The sequence below is a fragment of the Convolutriloba macropyga genome, chromosome 7 (assembly GCF_964194025.1).
Source record: "Convolutriloba macropyga chromosome 7, txConMacr16.3, whole genome shotgun sequence".
NCBI classification, from domain to species: Eukaryota; Metazoa; Xenacoelomorpha; order Acoela; family Convolutidae; genus Convolutriloba; species Convolutriloba macropyga.
In genome coordinates this window covers 27,241,820-27,260,311 of record NC_134474.1, presented here as the reverse complement: position 1 = coordinate 27,260,311, position 18,492 = coordinate 27,241,820, and the positions used below count along the sequence as shown (strand labels likewise).

At 35.3% G+C, this 18,492-nt stretch overlaps 1 protein-coding gene across 1 annotated transcript in view; it reads left to right on the top strand.

Annotated features, from left to right (window-relative positions):
• The first annotated feature begins 345 nt into the window (after window positions 1-345).
• Window positions 346-18,492, top strand: part of LOC142342745 (uncharacterized) — a 70,818-nt gene continuing 52,671 nt past the window's right edge. Inside the window, exons 1-4 of the mRNA XM_075394278.1 lie at window positions 346-1,040; window positions 13,924-14,152; window positions 17,832-18,063; window positions 18,264-18,437. Of these exons, the coding sequence (XP_075250393.1) occupies window positions 433-1,040; window positions 13,924-14,152; window positions 17,832-18,063; window positions 18,264-18,437 (1,243 nt within the window). The 5' untranslated portion in view covers window positions 346-432. The remainder of the gene's footprint in view (window positions 1,041-13,923; window positions 14,153-17,831; window positions 18,064-18,263; window positions 18,438-18,492) is intronic.

The following is an 18,492-nucleotide window of genomic DNA, read 5'->3' as shown; positions in this document are numbered from 1 at the left end:
TTTAAAAATGAAATCCGTCGCTAAAAAAAATCTATTGCAAGATGGCTCATAAGGGCCTGATAACCGAGTGGGTAATGGTTGTCTATTACGTCGTTGGACGGGGATTCAAACCCTTCATCGGTCGGACTTCTTGCACCCATAGACTATGCAGCTAGGACCCCTCTTTGAATTGCCGCACGTGTCGTTCAAGACCAATTTGTCAGACGATAGTCGGTTGTATGTTTATTTTCCTTTCCAAGACAACAAAACCTGATAAATCAAGCCTATTAGCGGCTGCTTTAAGGCGGGATTGAGGGGCAAAACAAGCTTGCTCCATCCAGTAAGGCCATTTCGGTAAGTCTCCAAAATTTTCGGATTACAGACTGCCAAGATTTTCCTATCTGTCTAAACTGTTTAACAATAAATAAAATTAGGAAATTCTTTTCAGGTCAAATGATACAATTCTTTTTATTACTTATTTCGTTAGTTGTCGCTGATGCACAATGTCCACCAGGCGTTAAAGGTGAAAGATGCGATATGTGCATGGACAATTTTTATAACCCCACACCCTCAAGTGTATCAATTTATTGTGCGCCTTGTGCATGTAACAACAATCATGATCCGTATTACCCTGGGGCTATGTGTAATAACATGACTGGCGACTGTAATCGTTGTGTGCATCACACAAAAGGAAAATCATGTGAAGTTTGTGATGACGATTTTTTCGGTGACGCCAAATCGAGAAGCTGTCAACGGTGTCATTGTAATTCATGTGGTCGCGATAGATGCGACCCTGTTTCTGGCGTATGCACATGTAAACAGAATGTAGTGGGGCAACATTGTGATGAATGTTTACCTGAACACTTTGGTCTAAATAGCTGCGAAGGTTGTAAACCTTGTGATTGTTCACCTACTGGCTCTTGGTGCAATGACTGCCATCCAGAAACAGGCAATTGTAAATGCAAACCAGGCGTTACTGGTAGAAAATGCGACCAATGCCTGCCCTCTTTTTGGTCATTCTCTGAAAATGGCTGTATACCGTGTCAGTGCCCAAACCAAAGGTCAGTTAACAAGAGGGTGATATTTTAGAACTCAAATAAATGATATCACAGAATGTGAGCCATCATACAACTTCGTAAGGCTGTCACAATTATTTTGAAAGGGTGCATTGTTCCCACATTTTTTTTATAGCTGCGAAGCTGTAAGCTGAGCGTAGCTATATTGCGGTGCTCTTGGTTTTTTACAATTCAAAAAAATTGAATTGTATTGGGGCGCTGTCTTCTTTTCTAATTTTTTTCGCTCTAATTTTAAAGTAGAGTGAGAAAACGGTGTTTGAACAAAAATTCGCTTTCTCGCTAGTGGTTTTTGTTCACATGCGGCAATTTCACTCTGATTTTTACTGTTTTTTTCGATTTTTTGGATCGAATTTTATTCTAAATAGTTTTCCCAATCCTTTCACAGCTCATTCTGGACTTAATTTTTTGTTAGAATCAAAATTACATATCTCACTAGTGGTTTTTTGTTCTCCCTAGCAGCATTTTGACATTGATTTTCTGTTTTTTTTTGTTTTTTTTTTCATCTGATTTTTTTAGAGATGTTTTTCCAAATTCACCCATTGTCCGTTCTAGGTCTAGTTGTTTGTTAAGTCAATGAAAATTCTTTGAACTGTACATCAGGACTTGTCCTGCTATGTTTTTTTTTTGTCTGACGCTCTTTTTTCGTTTTACATTTGTTCACACAGCAAAGTTGAAAAAATCAAATTTTCTGAATGACTTCTTCCTCTCACTAATGGAATTTGCGCGCGTGACGTCATTTCTCACTCGTTTTAGCAAAAGTTTTTAGGTTATTTGCGTGATTAGATTTTGATCATACGTGACTTACCTCACTCAATAAAATGACTTTTGCACTTTAAAACTTAAGTTTAATTTAAATTAGTTTAAGGTCAAAGGAACTCATATGTGCAGTAAAGGTCTCTAATAAAAGGCTTCTGCGGAATGAATTTCAACAAGCTTAATTAATTTATCGCTGAATGTTTTTTACCTAGTTTTTTGAGCGACGTCGATTTTGTTTTCAATTTAGATCTGTATCTGTTTCTATCTCTATTATATGGCACGCAGGTCTATTCTTTCGCGGCTATTCCGCTAATCTGCCGGCTTTGTTTCAAAATGGAAGTAAATTTTCATTGCTTGAACTTCCATTGAATATAATTTCCAGCTCGAGTAGTTTGAATGAAAAGTTAAAACACGCACGTGCAAGTTTTACAATGCCTAAAGTAGCGAGTGCCAGAAGTTGAAATGCCAGAAGTTCCTATATACTTAGCCAGAAGTTGAAATGCCAGAAGTTCCTATATACTTAGCCAGAAGTTGAAATTTTGAAAAATTGACTCCAAAAAATCTAAAAAGCGTTCTTTATTGAAAATTAATTGTGCAATTATTAAATACAGCTCCAGTAAATGAAAACGTATTTGGTATGTCAATTTGAGACATAAAACCATGAAAATCATTGTCCTCCAATATCTGATTGTGTTATCTACACGTTCGTTGATAAATATTTGAATCATCATTGCAATGTTCTAGAGAGTGCTTGAGTGATATTCCTCCCCTTTAACTGTTCGAATTTCTTGAAAAGGTTTTTTTTGCGTTTTTTTGCTACTGCTTGTTGGTGCATATATTTCTTTCCCCTAACAGTATTTTGATTTTGGGTTTTTCATTATGTAATGTTAATTGTGCTGTTTCTGGTTTACATGAGGATGAGAGTTCTGATGGATGGGAGTGGGGGGTTGGGTGGGCTTGCAAAAACGAAAAATCCCGGGGGATTGAGAAACGGAAAAAATCCCTGGAATGAATTGACAAAGGTATTGGTCGGCTAGGTCAAGACTCCTCGCGAAAATCATAACCATAGATGTCCCAAAAAATTCTTTGTCTTCTCTTTTTTTAACCTGAATCCATCGTTTTCACATTCTCTAATAATCAAATCTTGTCACATGTTGTTTTTACAAGAATGGAATCATCATCGGTCATTCTTTTTCAGCGAAAATTGGCTCTTTTTTATATAAACAGAAAAATCAAAGAACAACGAAATTGAGAAATTGTTTTGTTCCTATAGTGCTTTGGAAAAAAAGAGCCATTTGTCTGCGAAAGTGATTCTCCTTTTCATCAATCGGAAGAAAACTCCTATTTTGATTGTTTAATGGGTTAAAATCACTTCCGCAAAGCTTCCGACTGAACTTGCACAGTGCTTGTTTTAAAATGGTTACGTGACTCTGCTTGAAGTCCCTGAGAACTTCTGGGGTTTATCGAGAACCGCGAAGCGGTTCGAGATATAATGTCAGAATTTCAAAGTGATTTCTGCAGAGTCACGTAACCATTTTAAAACAAGCACTGTGCAAGTTCAGTCGGAAGCTTTGCGGAAGTGATTTTAACCCATTAAACAATCAAAATAGGAGTGTTCTTCCGATTGATGAAAAGGAGAATCACTTTCGCAGAAAAATAGCTTTTTTTCCAAAGCACTATAGGAACAAAACAATTTCTCAATTTCGTTGTTCTTTGATTTTTCTGTTTGATATAAAAAAGAGCCAATTTTCGCTGAAAAAGAATGACCGCTGAAATCAAAATCGCAATTCAGCAAAATCACAATTCATTGGATAAACTGACGGGAAATTAACAAGCGAGATTTGAGCAATCTATTAAATAATATACTCTTTTTCAGGAGAGCCATTTTTGAAGCGCAATCTATTAATATAACGGATCTTTGTCAGAGCCATTTTGCAGATCACTTCTTGAAAACTTTAAATCTGTTCTGGAAGAAGCCCAGATTTTTGCTCGAAAATAGACTTAAAGTTTAGATCATGTGATATAAATAAACTTTTTCGGACTTGCATAATCTATTTGGCAGATTGCAGTTCCGAGTTAAAAAGCAATAATTTGCAACATTAAAATAAGCAGTAATTTGCGACCTTATAAATAACATTAAAATGTGATGAGAATTTCTGGAGGTGTGACAAGCCATTTAATAAATATCATCACTAAAACAAAACTTGATCTTGCTGACTATCAAAACCTCTATTAACTAATGAAAACCCTCGAATTTTCTGCTCTAAAGCTTAATTTATTATGTAATATGCATTTTGAAGCTTAATTTAAACTGCGTTTCCCTGCAGATGTTCATGAATTATAAATCGTTAGTAATTTAGTTCTGGATTTAGGTCGTGCCCTGGGGTGTTGTAGCTCCTTTTCATTTTTTGTTAAAGTTCGGTTTCTTGTGGCGCCTTCAATTGCAGCAGCCATAGTATAGTCAAGTCCATTGTGTGTCTGGATCGAACTTTGATTGGAGTAATTTGGAGTAAACTGCGGTCAGTCTTATTTCGTCGGGTAGGTGGAATTTATCTTCTGCTTCCTCCTAGGGAAGTTCCATTGAAGTTTGCCAGTTTTGTTGCCCTTGTCCAGAAGTCATTTTCCTGTTTCAGTTTTTTTTGAAAATCCGGGTACAGAAGGTTGGTGCGCCTTTACTTCTCATAAATGATTCATTATTTGCCGCTTTCTGAACACAAGAGGGCCATTCAATGTCGTAGGGATTGTCTAGGAGGTCAAGGAAAACTAGGAGGACATGCTGTTCCAGACAGGGGTAGCAGGTTGTCTCTTCACTCTGTTCTTTTACGTCCCTTGATAGGTTTTGAGAATCCAAGCGGTTGCTCTCTCCTGAACGAAATCAAGAGTTTTTAGATCTCCTCTCGAGGGTTTCCAGAGGACACATCCGTATGTCAGGATGGGGACAATGTTACCCGTGTACAGGTCTCTTTTTGATTGCCTTGACGGTTAGTTTTTCTATCAATATCTCACGACACACTTGTCGAAAGCTGTATGAAATCTAGATAGTGGCAAGCGTTTTCTTCAGGTTATTTTAATAGTGTACATGATCATCGACATGACATTGAGATTTGAAAACGTTGAAAGCGGTCGTTGACCTTCAGCCAAAATGATGTTCTAAATTTTTCTTGCGCTGCAACTGTGTCTTAATATTGACAACTATAAAGCATAAGAACTTTGTATTCAATTCTCAATTCCCGTTATTCTGTTAATTCGTACAGCATTTGTTATCATTATATCATCATTTGATGGATTCAATGGATGATGCAAGTGGAAACCCACGCTCTTCAGGTCTTGTGAGTAAAAAGTACACAGAAGACGAGGTAAATACAATAGTTTCGGGGTTGGAAAAAGTTAAAAATTGTTCTCAAAAACAATCGGAAGAAATCGATCACCTTAAAGAGGTAACAAAAAATTTGAACGACCGATTGCGCAATCAAGAGCGTTATACAAGGAAGGATTCCATTATTATCGTAAAACCCCCATTGGATGCGAGAAAATGTAACGATGTGACTGCAGAGGCACTGAAATTTTTTCTCAAGTTTTTTTGAAAATTCACATTCCCTTTGAGAACATAAAGGCTTGCCATATACTGCCCAACACTGGAAACGCGATGCAATTGCCGTCGGTAATCTGTAAATTCTTATATTTGATGACAAAAACAACGTCTATTCCAAAAGATGGCACCTCAAAAAGAAAAACAATCCCATCAATAGAAAAAACATCTATATCAACGAACCCCTCCCAGAGATTTAAGCCAGTATAGCCAACGAAGCTAAAAAACGCGACATGATTGTGTCATTACACAACTGTGTAGTGTCAGTGCTGGATGAGAACGGCATAAACAAACCAAAATTTATGAGAGTCAACGAACTGGAGGATCTTGATAGAGTAAATGCGATTAAAAGAAAACAAAACGACAACAACGAAAGGCCGCACAGGCAATCAGAGGATAACATAACGTCTCCGCCCAAGAAAAAACAATTTGTCGATAACAAGAACTGAAAAAAAACAATAAAAAACAAGTTTGAGCTCAAAATCAATTCTTTGTGTTTGCTTTGACTGTTGATTTAATTTGAAATACTTATCGTCACAACGACGGAGATGTTCAATGGAGCCGTTAGGGATGTTTTTTTTCTATTTTAAAACATTCAAAAACCAAAAACCGTTTCTCATTTTTTTCCCTATTTGTTTATTTTTCAGGCTGAGTTATTCTCTGCTTGCGATTTCCGCAGGCCGTTCTTTGCCTAACCGCGAAATACGCGACTAACAAAGGCAATGAATGTGAGGAATAACTCGGCTATTGCAGTGTCTATTTGCGCTATCCGCGAATAAACACTTGCTTTCTTTTTCCAAAGGTAAACCTAATTTGTTTATTTTTAAAAAGAAGGGGAGGGGAGAAACGTATAAAAAAGGTAAAGTAGGACCTATCAGCAACGTGAATACATGTTCTTATGCAAAACTACAGCAAACCAAAATCAAGGCCAGTTGCAGTTATTAATTTAGTTGTTTCCTTTTTACATTCTCCAAATTTAGACAGACAGATTATTTTAAATAGCAAACTATTTTTCTACAGAACATACATTCCCTTCAGAAAAACTTTGATCTGCTAAACATTCATTTAGAAATTTTAAAATCTAAATCTATAGCCCTTTGCCTGAGAGAAACTTGGCTTAAGAACCACTACGAAACGTAACAATTCCCATTGAAAGAATACCAAAAACTATGCAGTTGTGAGAGAAGGAAAAAAGGGGGTGACGTAGGAATTTTTGTAGTGAACGATTTGGATTTTACTGAAGTGAAAAGATGCGATCACAACGATCTGCAGGCCCTTACAATAAAGATCAAAAACACGATAAGTAGCTTTATCTGATTATTACTTGTATATATTCCACCTAGAAAACAAAACATTTTGAATTTTCAAAGGCTAGAAAATTACTTAGATACCTTACCAATTAATCCTGAAGATAAGCATATACTATGCGGAGAATTCAACATTAACTTTTTGGTCAATAGTGCAAACTTCCGGAAAATAGTCACTTTGCTGGCAGGAAATAACCTCTCTATAGTTGAAAGCATTGAACCAACTCGGGAAACCTCGAGCAAGAAATCAACACTGGATGCGTTTTTTTAAAACACTTTGTTTTCTGTGCACACTACTGATTCAGGCATTTCAGACCATCATGCAGTAACACTAACTCGTCCAACAGGCACGAAAAGTTTACAACAATATGAGCCAAATTAGAGAACCGTAAATTTGTCGACCTGAAGAATATCTTGATGGACAAATTGAAAGTAATTACCTGTAATGGTAGTGAATGATCCCCGATAAGGCTTTTTGAAAAACTGCATGAATTTTTGATTAATACCCTAGACCAATATTAGATTCAACTAAAACTGGATTACAAAAACATGGATAGGTAACCAGGTGAAAAGTGCTGCGGCAAAAATAGTTACTGGGAAATTTGTGTCTACAAAACCCAGATAATAATGTTCTGCGAAATGATTACAAGGCTCAATGCAGATTTGTCAGAAATCTAATCAAAACAAAAACTAAAACATTTTTGCCAAAATAAGATAGAGAAAGAAGCAGCTTATCTCATAATGAACTAGCTCTCTTCAATGAAACATCGGGCAAAACGCTAACGGCTCACCACATTAAACAAATAGTAGAAAACATAGAAACGTTTAACACTTTTTTCGCAAACATTGGAGTAGAGCTAGCAAAAACGTTTGATACAAAGCAGAGATAAGAAATCGAAACTAATACAAATACCATGTTCTGTTTCCCAATAACCAGTTCCGAAATCATTGGCATACTGCGAGTTCTTCCATCAAAGTTTAGTTTAGACTGCCACGACATAAATTACTTTTTTCTCAGAAAAGTTTCTCGGACAGTTAGTCCACTTCTTGAAACTATAGTGAGTGTCTGAAACACGGATTATTTCTAAATGCACTTTTATTGATCTAAAAAAGGCTTTTGATACAGTGAACCATGAGCTACTGCTGAAAAAGTGTGAACACTACGGACTCCGAGGAACTGTACTGAAAATGCTTGAATCCTATCTGAAGGACCGACTCCTATATTTTAAAATAGGAAAAGTTGAAGTTTAAAATGAAAATCGATAAATATGGAGTCCCACAAAGATCAATTCTCGTTCCACTGCTTTTCATTATCTACCTAAACGAAGTTCCAACTCTAAAATCAAAAAGGCAAATTATACTTTATGCTGACGATACTGTTGTTTCTAATAAAGGTAGTATTGAGACTGTAGGAAAAAAGCACGATGCCGCACTAGCCGCAGTTGCGAGCTGGTTTTATAAAAACAAATTGACAATTAACACAAAAACAAAACACATGGTGTTTGGAAAAGGACGCAATTTAAATCAGCACAGAAGGACAATTGATCGAGCAGAAATTGAACAAACCAGCTCTTTTAGGTATCTAGGATTAATATTAGACGACCAGTTGAAATTCAAAGATCATATTAACTACGTCAAAGAGAAGCTTTTAAAATTTTGTTTTCTTTTTTACCTATTACGCCTTATTTTTACAAGAACACAGCTTCTACGAATTTTTAAAATATATGTCAAAGCAATTATACAATACGGAATTTTAATAATACCAATAATATAATGAAAGAAGCAAACATAAAAGATTTTTGCCATACATTTTTGAATCTTTATATAATTGGTAACCAGAACTTGCTAGGCAGACTCTTTTATGCTCATTAGAGCAAAAATTTTTGATTGCTACATACACAGTTTCTGCAATAGTTAACCTCTACTAGATAAAATAACTTCATTTTTAAACTTTTCATTATTTCAACTAAAATTGCACAACTCTTCTGTGAGGCGCCTGAAAACAAACCAGATTGGTTTTAATGGCGACCTTGTAGTGTCGCAAATTGTAATCGATTGTATTTGTACAATGTATGTTTTTTCTTGCTACTATTTTATGATAACGGCACTACGAACAATTTATTATTATTATTATTATCTGAGTGATGGTGGACTTGCTCTTCGTGAAATCAAACTGTTTCGGAGAAATTTTGGCGGCAGAGTGGGTGTGAGCGTAAGCAGAAACAAGGTCTCCGAGTTTTTGAGATAACAGTATGGTGATTGGCCGGTAGTTCACAGATTGTTTGTCGACATCTATTTGGCTGGGTACTACGACTCCATTCCTCCATGCTTGCGGGTACTTTTTTGTTGGCGATGATATTGAAGAGGAATGCTAGAGATAATGCTAAAATCAAGTACCAAAGCAATTGCAACATGGTCATCATTAAATTGCAGGTATTTTTGGGGCTCGGTTTTGATGAGTTTTTTTTGTTTGAATTGACTTTTGTTTCTTACTTCAAAGAATGAAAAAAAAGGTAGATCGCAATCTAAGCTGTCTTTCAAATTTATCATGGAGGCAACCCTAATTTTGTTTATTCCTGAGAAATACTGTAGATGGTCAGTTACAAAGTTTGTGGCTGATTTTTTTCTGCCAGATTTTTTTCCTACAAGGAGGATGTTGCTCAGATTTCTTCAGTTTTTCTAAATGTTGAAGTTTTTACTTGAAAAAAATCAATTCATATAGATAATAAAAATCATTTAATTGAAATATCAGTTGTTGATGATATTTAGTCAGCTGGTCATTAATCAGTCTGATGTACACATATAACAGCTGTCAATGAAATTGATGGTTAACTGCTCTTGACGTTAGTTCTTAGATCCTATCGGTCTTTTTATAGCTGCGAAGCTGTAAGCTGAGCGAAGCTATATTGCGGTGCTCTTGGTTTTTTACAATTCAAAGAATTTGAATTGTATTGGGGCGCTGTCTTTTTACGACTCGAAGAGGCGTATTGGAGAAGTCCTTTTTACAATTCAAAGAATTTGAATTGTATTGGGGCGCTGTCTTTTTACGACTCGAAGAGGCGTATTGGAGAAGTCCTTTTTACAATTCAAAGAATTTGAATTGTATTGGGGCGCTGTCTTTTTTTTAAAGATCTGTTCACTCCTATTTTCATGATTTTGTTCACGCGTGAATTTTGAAGCGGGAAATGAAACGCGTGAAAAAATTTGGAGTGATTTTGTTGCTGAACATAATGAAGAGTGGAGTGAAAAGAGAGTGGTTTTTTTGTTCATATCGCTGTTTTCTAGAGAGCGAGAAATTGAGGTGTGAAAAAAAATTCTGTAAGCGAGTGAAATTTTTTGTTCACGTGCGGCATTTTAAAGCAGTTTTTTTTTAGTTTTTTGGTAAAGAGGTTTGGTTATAATTTTTTTTTAACTTTAGGCTGGTTTTGGCAGTGGTTTGAAGGTTTCTGGAAATTTATTTGAATTTTGTGCTAATTCGGTAGTTTTTCATGTATTTTGATGATTTTCGGACTAAATTTTGCGATTCTTTGACTTTTGTTTTGTTTCACTGCCTCAAATGGGTACTGAAAATAGCCCTGTTACTTGAGCAATTTTTAGTTTACAAGTGGCTGCAGTTTTGTTGATTTAAAGTATTTTTTTGTTGAAAAATATGACGAAAAATGGCAAAAATTGGAACTGTTTTTCTTGATTTTTTTTGCAGTTTTTCGTTTTTTTCTGGAGTTTAGACAAGTTTTTTAGCCTATTATGGCTTGCCTATTGTTGTGCGAGCATTTGGATACCCTATTTGGTGAAAATAATTTTTCTTTGAATTTAGGTGCTTTTGTAATATTAAAAAATTTCTAAACTTCCAGTTTTTTAGTCAAAGTTGTTTGTAAGAGCTTTTTTTTCATATTTTGGCTTAAATCATTTCTAAAATTTCTCAAGAGTGGTTTTAGTACTGGATGTGTTGACAAAGTAATTTTTGCAGAGATAGTTAAATCGGGATCTCAAGTTATGACAAAATTTGATCAGATTTTGTATCATATTTTAATAGATTTGATTTTTACTTTTTTTGTATTACGGTTTTGTTTTAAGATAATCCTAAATTAGTGGAGGCACGTTTTGTCTGATGAGTAGTTGGATGGCATTTAAGTGGATTTCCACTTCGAGTCGTTTCGGGAATTCTTCCGGTTATATTGTTTTTTAAGATCTGTTCACACATTTTCATGATTTTTGAAGTCAAATTGGAGTAGTGATTTTGGTCACGCCGAAACAGGAAGCGGAGCGAAAAAGCGAGTGGTTTTGTGGTGTGAAATTTTTTCGCTCTAATTTTAAAGTAGAGTGAGAAAACAGTGTTTGAACAAAAATTTGCTTTCTCGCTAGTGGTTTTTGTTCACATGCGGCAATTTCACTCTGATTTTTACAGTTTCGATTTTTTGGATCGGATTTTCTAAATGGTTTTCCCAATCCATTCATAGTCCGTTCTTGGGCTAGTTTTCTGTTTAGTCAATGAAATTTCTTTGAATTGTACGTCAGGACTTGTCCTGCTATGTTTTTTTGTTTCGTCGTTTGACGCTCTTTTTTCGTTTTACATTTGTTAACACAGCAAAGCTGAAGTCAAATTTTCTGAATGACTTCTTCCTCTCACTAACGGAGTTTGCGCGCGTTACGTCATTTCTCACTCGTTTTAGCAAAATTTTTTAGGTTATTTGCGTGATCAGATTTTGATCATACGTGACTTACCTCACTCAATAAAATGACTTTTGCACTTTAAAACTTAAGTTTAATTTAAATTAGTTTAAGGTCAAAGGAACTCATATGTGCAGTAAAGGTCCCTAATAAGAGGATTCTGTGGAATGAATTTTAACAAGCGTTATTAATTTATCGCTGAATGTTTACCTACTTTTTGAGCGGCGTCGATTTTTTTTCAATTTAGATCAGTATCTGTTTCTATCTCTATTATATGGCACGCAGGTCTATTCTTTCGCAGCTGTTCCGGCAATCTGCCGGCTATGTTTATGAAATTGTGTCTTCGTTCAAAAGTTAAGTTTTTGCTCCTTTAATGGGGCTTTTATTAATGGCTCTCAAACGAATTCTTAAGAAATCATTGGGTCTGCTGATGTTTTAACGATTTTTCGCTCGCCTGAACGATTTGACTTTTGTTGTAAGGATGGAGATAAATTGATGAAGCTCGAAGTCATTAAGTTGCTGTGCATAAAAATCTGCGCATGATTTTATTACAAAATGACTTAAATAAAAGTTTACCCTAGAAATTTGTGAAACGGCAAAATTTAGATAGGCAGAATATGTGGGCAGAATTTAGTCCAATTCAATCTCGGTAGGTTTGGACCCAGCCACACTTTGCCCTTTTCCGCAGTGATGCTGGCCTACCAAATTTAAGCTAACCTGAACCAAATACTGCTCTATTCAAGTAATTAGATGGCATGTCTTCCAACGCTAGCCATTTTTTTAACTCATTGGGAATGACCTTAAGTCATTTGAAGTCTTTCTTTCAGTCAACGACACCAAAAAATTTCAGCACGGGACGGTTTGCATATTAATAGATCTTTTACATTTGCTTTCGTTTTACATTTTGTTCTCTATCAGAGTATTCTGTTTTTGGTGGTCTAAAAACTCATACATTTTTGATAAAGTTCTTATGGTGTCCCTCTTTTTCACCCCTATTTATGTAATCCCGATTTATTCACCCCGCTATCATTTAACCCCTCGATTATTTCGACGATTTTATTCCTTTATATAATAAGGACTATTAAATTAGCAATATAGTCATTTGGCTATAACTTGCAGGCAGTGGCCATGCCTCAGCGGCCCGTGGGACTTGATATGAAACTATCACAAACGAGCATGGGATTAAGTTATCCATTTAATTATGATAAAACATGACTTGAATGTCGACTGTGAATTGGCGGATGAAATGAAGAGTGGTGAAATATAGGGGTTAAATGATATGGGGTTGAAATATGTGGGGTTAAATGAATCGGGGTGAAAAGGAGTAGAACCAGCTTTTATGAAAGTCTAAACATGTAGCATAATTAACTACTCTCAGACGAATTTTGTATCATTTTTTGACTCTGGTTTGTCATTCAATGCAATTTTCAGCTTGATTGTCTTTTAATTTATGACTTTTTTATGACATTTTCACGCTTGAATTCTCAATTTTTGCGTCATCTAAGTTGTCTTCATTCAGAAATTTAAGCAGCTGAAATCAATTGGTGAAATTTTAACACTAAGCGAAAAATCAACAGTACTTCAAAAATGGTTATACTTTTCGTCTTTGTAGTGGATTAAAGTAATCCTCAAACATCATTTTAGGCCCTTATCTGTTTGAAGTAGACGTCAATTAACCCCCGTCGACCCTTGTTTGGAGCAATTTGTCCGGCCTAAATCGGTTTTTAAGTGTAAATTTTACTGATTGGTAATTTGTATGTTTCCAAGATCGTCAGCTTGGTTGAATCAATTTCATTAAAAATGAAATAAAAACTGTGGTTGAAATAATAATGTGGTTAGCTTGAAATAAAAAATATTGTCAAGCTTTGCCCGAACCTCTCCAACTTCTAATTTTTCGCACCAAAATAAAATTAAACTGCGAACAAATTACTTATTAATATTCAGGAGCTTCAGTTTTAATTCAAAATGATTTTGAGAATTCGCCTAACTGAACCTCTGGAACTTGTATCGTAGCAAGAGAAGGCGTTATGAGTCACTCCAATACTCTCCAGTGAGGTCTTGGGATCTTTTAAAACGTTGTTTACTAATTTTTTTTTGTTTGACAATTTTGAGCCTTCCGCTCCATTTTTTGGCCTCGAAACTGCTATTTTTCAGGTAACGTTTCAATGCATACTGACTTCAAGTTGAATTTTCTATTTTGTCCACGAAAACTTGGCATCTCGTAGCGTAACAACTTGGTTAACAATGAAAGAACAAAGCGGTTTAACCATCTTTTTTTGTTTGAGCGGAGAAAATGAGACTTAAATTTCTCTTAAAACTTCTAAATTTCACTCATCTTTTTCACGTCTTATGAAGCTCGAATCATGCTTTAAAAACAGGAATCATACTGTACGTAGCTTTTGGTGGTTTTTGTTCAAAATTATTCCAAATGAGAAAAATTAATCGCTGTTTTCGGCTCATTTTTGTGAAAACTTTTTAGCTTGTTTGAAATGTAGTCATTAAAATGTTTTGCTTTCTTAGTGTAGCTAACTTTACCTTGTGCTTACAGACCATGTGATCCTGTAACTGGAGATTGCTTGCCGTGCGGTGAACGCGAGAAAGAGACGTCGTGTGGTTGTGTTGGATGTGGGCCTTGCGTAGAAACGTTGGTCAGTTTAGCCGAGCTAAACATACTGGTGTCTCTGAAAAACGCTTTGTCAAGCCTTAATGAAACAGCTTTGAGTGCGTCAATTTCTCGGGCTCTGCAAAAGTATTACGTGACCTTCTCTGACCTCGAGGTTAGCTATATATGCCTGTATTGTTTTTCATCCAAAAATTGTGGTACTCATTTAAAGATCACTAGCAGGTCCAGAAAAGCAATCTAAATAAATTTTTTTCAAGAACGTTCTAAAAACTTTGGACAAACAAAATGTGAGCATCGCAAAATTAATTTCATTGATGCATTTACCGAGAACTAAAAAAATTCTATACGATCCTGAAGTATTGAAAAAATAATCCCGCAAAAATAAGGAAAATGAGCGCAATGATCACAAATATTAAGCAAAACGGCTAAATTTTTATATAAATAAAAGTTTTGTGTTCTGTTCTGATGAGAATGAAACATCCGACTAACATCCAAAGAAACGCCCTCGAAAAGATTTAGGGGATAAATCCAATCTGCATTGGCGGTAACTTAAAAACTACTTCAAGCAGCTTAAAGCAACATCAGAACCTCCGATAAACTACTATTAACTTAACTTGGTCCACATTTCACTCTTTCGAAAGTAAAAATGGTGCTCGAAAACGAGAAGTAGAAAATCGTGAATACAAAGGCGAAACAATTATATCACAAATCAAGATCTGTCAACCAAAAACATTGCTTGAAAAATTTTGAGGGAAAGCAATTAACGGATAAATCATTCGATCGTGAGCGCAAAATCGTGAACATTCCGAAGCCAACAAAACTACTTCGCAAAAGTTGAAAAAGAGTAGTTTAACCTCAAATGATTGCAACCAACATATTGTTGACGAAATAAAAAGAAACCAAGTAAAGCCCAAAAATCGCAATACCCTTATTTTGCATCTATTTCTAATTGACATTTTTTCTTGCATCCCCGTTTTTTCTTTGCGGCACGTGATTCTTTTGCCAGCCGGATTATCGGTCATTGACTTTTTTGCATTTAGGTGAATGACTGTTTTGCCGTCTGCGCTTTTTCGGACATTGACGTTTTACGAGGACAATTTTTCGGTAATTGACCTCTCGCATCTTCCCTCTTCACCATGCTGCTCGAGCGCCCATAAACATGCTCTTCGATAGATCTTAAACATGCTCTTCAGAGGCCTCTTAAACGTTCTTTTTCGCCTTTCGTTCGTAAACATGGTACCCTATTAGCAGTCATCGGTTTAATATATAGTATAAGTGGTAGATAAATTTATGAGAGCAATGAAAATAAAGTCAATTTTAAAAAATACGAGAAGTTCTTATTCATCGTACAGGGTTATATCGAACGCAAAAGAGTGGCCATTGCCATAGATGCCTGAAAATTTCAGCAGCATGACCAAGATTTCGTAAAGTGGAGCTTATAATATAGACCATTTTAATACTTCTGAGAATTTAAATGGTGCCTAAAACCCCAATCATTATATTGATAGTTTATGCAAAATGTAAAACATGACCGATCAATGTATTTATCGTAGAGGGTTGTGAGTGGTATCATTAAAAGCCCGTCCAACGTAGAGTATGTATTTAAAGAGATTTTTTCGAATTTCATTTTTTAGAGCGAGTTATCGTGGTTTAAATTTTTGCGAGTTTTAGACCGATTTGCGTTATTTTTATTCACATTTTCCGTTATTTTTGACTAAAATTTCGTCAATTTTGCTCAAATATTAAAACTGATAACAATAATACTGTTGATTTTTTAAAAGACAAACGTATTGTTGACTATTTGGATTACTTTTTTGGCTAAAATTTTTGCTAATTTTTTTCAAAATTCAGCCTTTTTCATCAAAAATTGCTCGAATTAGGCTTCTTTAGTCCACTTTGAATAACTTTGCCGGAAGTACACATCCAAAACCAACTAACACAATCTTTCTAAACTACAAAGGGAGCTAGTCCTATTTCCCCTCTCTTGAGAGTAGTCTTGAATTGAAATTTTGCCGTTTTTTGCTCACTTTATTCTAGGATTATCAAAAACACAGCCTTTATTTTTGATCTTTCAACTAACACATTATCTAGATCTATAACATTCGAAAAAATTGATTGTTTCTAATGGACAAACATCAACAGCAAGGCTTGTTTTGGTCCAATCTCTGGCTGTTGCAATTCCAAAAACAGTTCGGATTGTAATCAGGTCTATTTTTTTAAAACAAATTTCGGTCTTTATGTTTTAAAGAAAGAAAAATTCAATTCATAGCTCACTGTTGATAGGTCCATTTGGTTTCTTATGTATTTCCAAATTGATGTATCTAGTTTCTTTACTCCAAAGATTATGGTCGTTTTGACTTTTAAAAATATTTGATTTCTAAATAAACAATGTCTGATTGAACTTTGCCAATTTTTTCTATTAATTTGGTCAGCTTGTTAGCACGTTTTGTCATATTATCACATTATTGACAGTTCACAAGTTACATTATTTGCGATCAAAATAGTGCACAATTGAACTTATAAATGTCTTTTGTGGCGTACACTATGGTTTTAGCGGCTTCGACACCCCTTTCTCGAAGTAGTTAAGTGAATTTTTTTACATTTGTTTTCACTGTCGTTTTTACTTGTCTTTTTAATCGTTTGGCTGGAATTTCTCTGGATAGTGACAGGTCTCATTGGTTTTTTATGGAGGAATAGGCGAGCCTATAATCTAATTTCAGGAGATAGCTGATGGCTTTCATGACTTTGAAAACAATAGGTTTCGAAAATTAAAAACTTTTTAACTTCACATTTTTGTTCATTTTTGTCTAATTGTTGCGTAATCTCGTTAATTACAGGTCACTTGTGAAATAAAGAATTCGTCATTATTTTACTGGCTTCGACACAGGTTTTTTGCAAAAAGTAAACTAATTTTTGATTTTTGTCTATATTTGTCGTTCTTTTTGTGGACGTAAGACATATTCTGAGTAATTACAGGTCTCAAGCGCTTTCTTTGGACGAATAAACGAACCTATTTTTGTGTTTAATGGCTTTCATGACTTTGTAAATAATTGTTTTCGAAAAATGCAAAAGTAGTACTTATTTTTGCCCTTTTACCTCTTTTTGTTCCCTATTTTCATTAATGAGAGGTTGCATAGCACATTGTTGGCGTTCGAGGAGAGCTCAATTGAACAAATTTTGAGGTGTTAACTATGGCTTTACGGCTTCGACAGCGTTTTCTCGCAAGTTTTAATTGAATTTTTGTTTGTTGCCACTATTTGTTTTTTTTTGGTAACCGCATAAAAATTGAATAATGACAGATCTTAATGCCCTTTTATATAGGCGTATGTGATCAGAAACTTGTTAGATGTTTTCGATTGCTATCTCAGTGTTTTCATTACTTTGAAATTGTTTTTAAAAATATCAGACAATTTTTTTAACTTTGCTGTTCTTTTTTGTCTAATTGTTACCGAGCCTTTTATTGAGTGGTTCCATATCTTTTCTAGTGTAGTACAAGTTATTTTATTTAGTTTCAGTTTTGTCTGAAGCTATCTTGACCTTGCTAATAAGTTTTTTTTAAACGGACATAAAGTTTTGGATGTAGTTAATGTTAGTTATTTTTGTTGTTTGATTTGGTTGTTCGTCTTGACTTGCATTCGTAATAATGGCTGATCTCATCAATCTAATGCGGCATTGAGTTATTTGCGTTGGAGGTGATCTTTTTGGTCATACACCTTTTTGTCTATCTGTTTTCTATCTGTTCCTTATTCGGAACTTTATGTACGAACGCACATTACCGAGCCTCCTTGTCAAATATGTAATTGCTAGTTTTTCATTGGCACTGAAATTTTCAGGAAAGTGTGAACGTGATCCTGGACGCTCAGGAAAGCATCAATGATGGAGAAAACAACGTCGGACTGTCACAAGAACTTGACAAGATAGCCCGAGAAGTAAGTTTGACGCTGAACACGGCCCAATGGAGAAATGGACAGTCGGCTTCAATGTTGGAACCCATATTTGATCTGTTGCATTTGACGGAAGAAAGCAAAGACTTCGTCAAATATAACTTGACCATCGAGTTTGAAAGTAAGTGCAACAAGGTTGGCATCCTTAAAAACTGAGGTCAATTTCTTATTCTCAGTTTCTTGAGGTTAATAAGTGTATGCTGTCATCTTCAAAGTATTATCTGCATGATTTTAATCCTACCGTTCGCGTTAGAAATCTTCTCTAGCAGTATAATTGTGGAGAGTTTGGCAGAGTGACTACAACTCAATTTCTCGTTTCAGTGATAGAAAAAGATTTGATTGACCTTCAAACGCGTGGCCAGAAGGAGCAAACTACCTTGATCAAGCAATTGTTCAATGAGATATCGAATAAGCTGGCTGCAACTGGAGACGTGAACGATACACTTACATTGGTCATGGCTCAGGCCAACGCCACCAAAGAGCGAGTTGATATAAGTAAGGGCACTAAACAAATGAAATTAAGGGATAATTTGAACAGCCGAGACCGGTT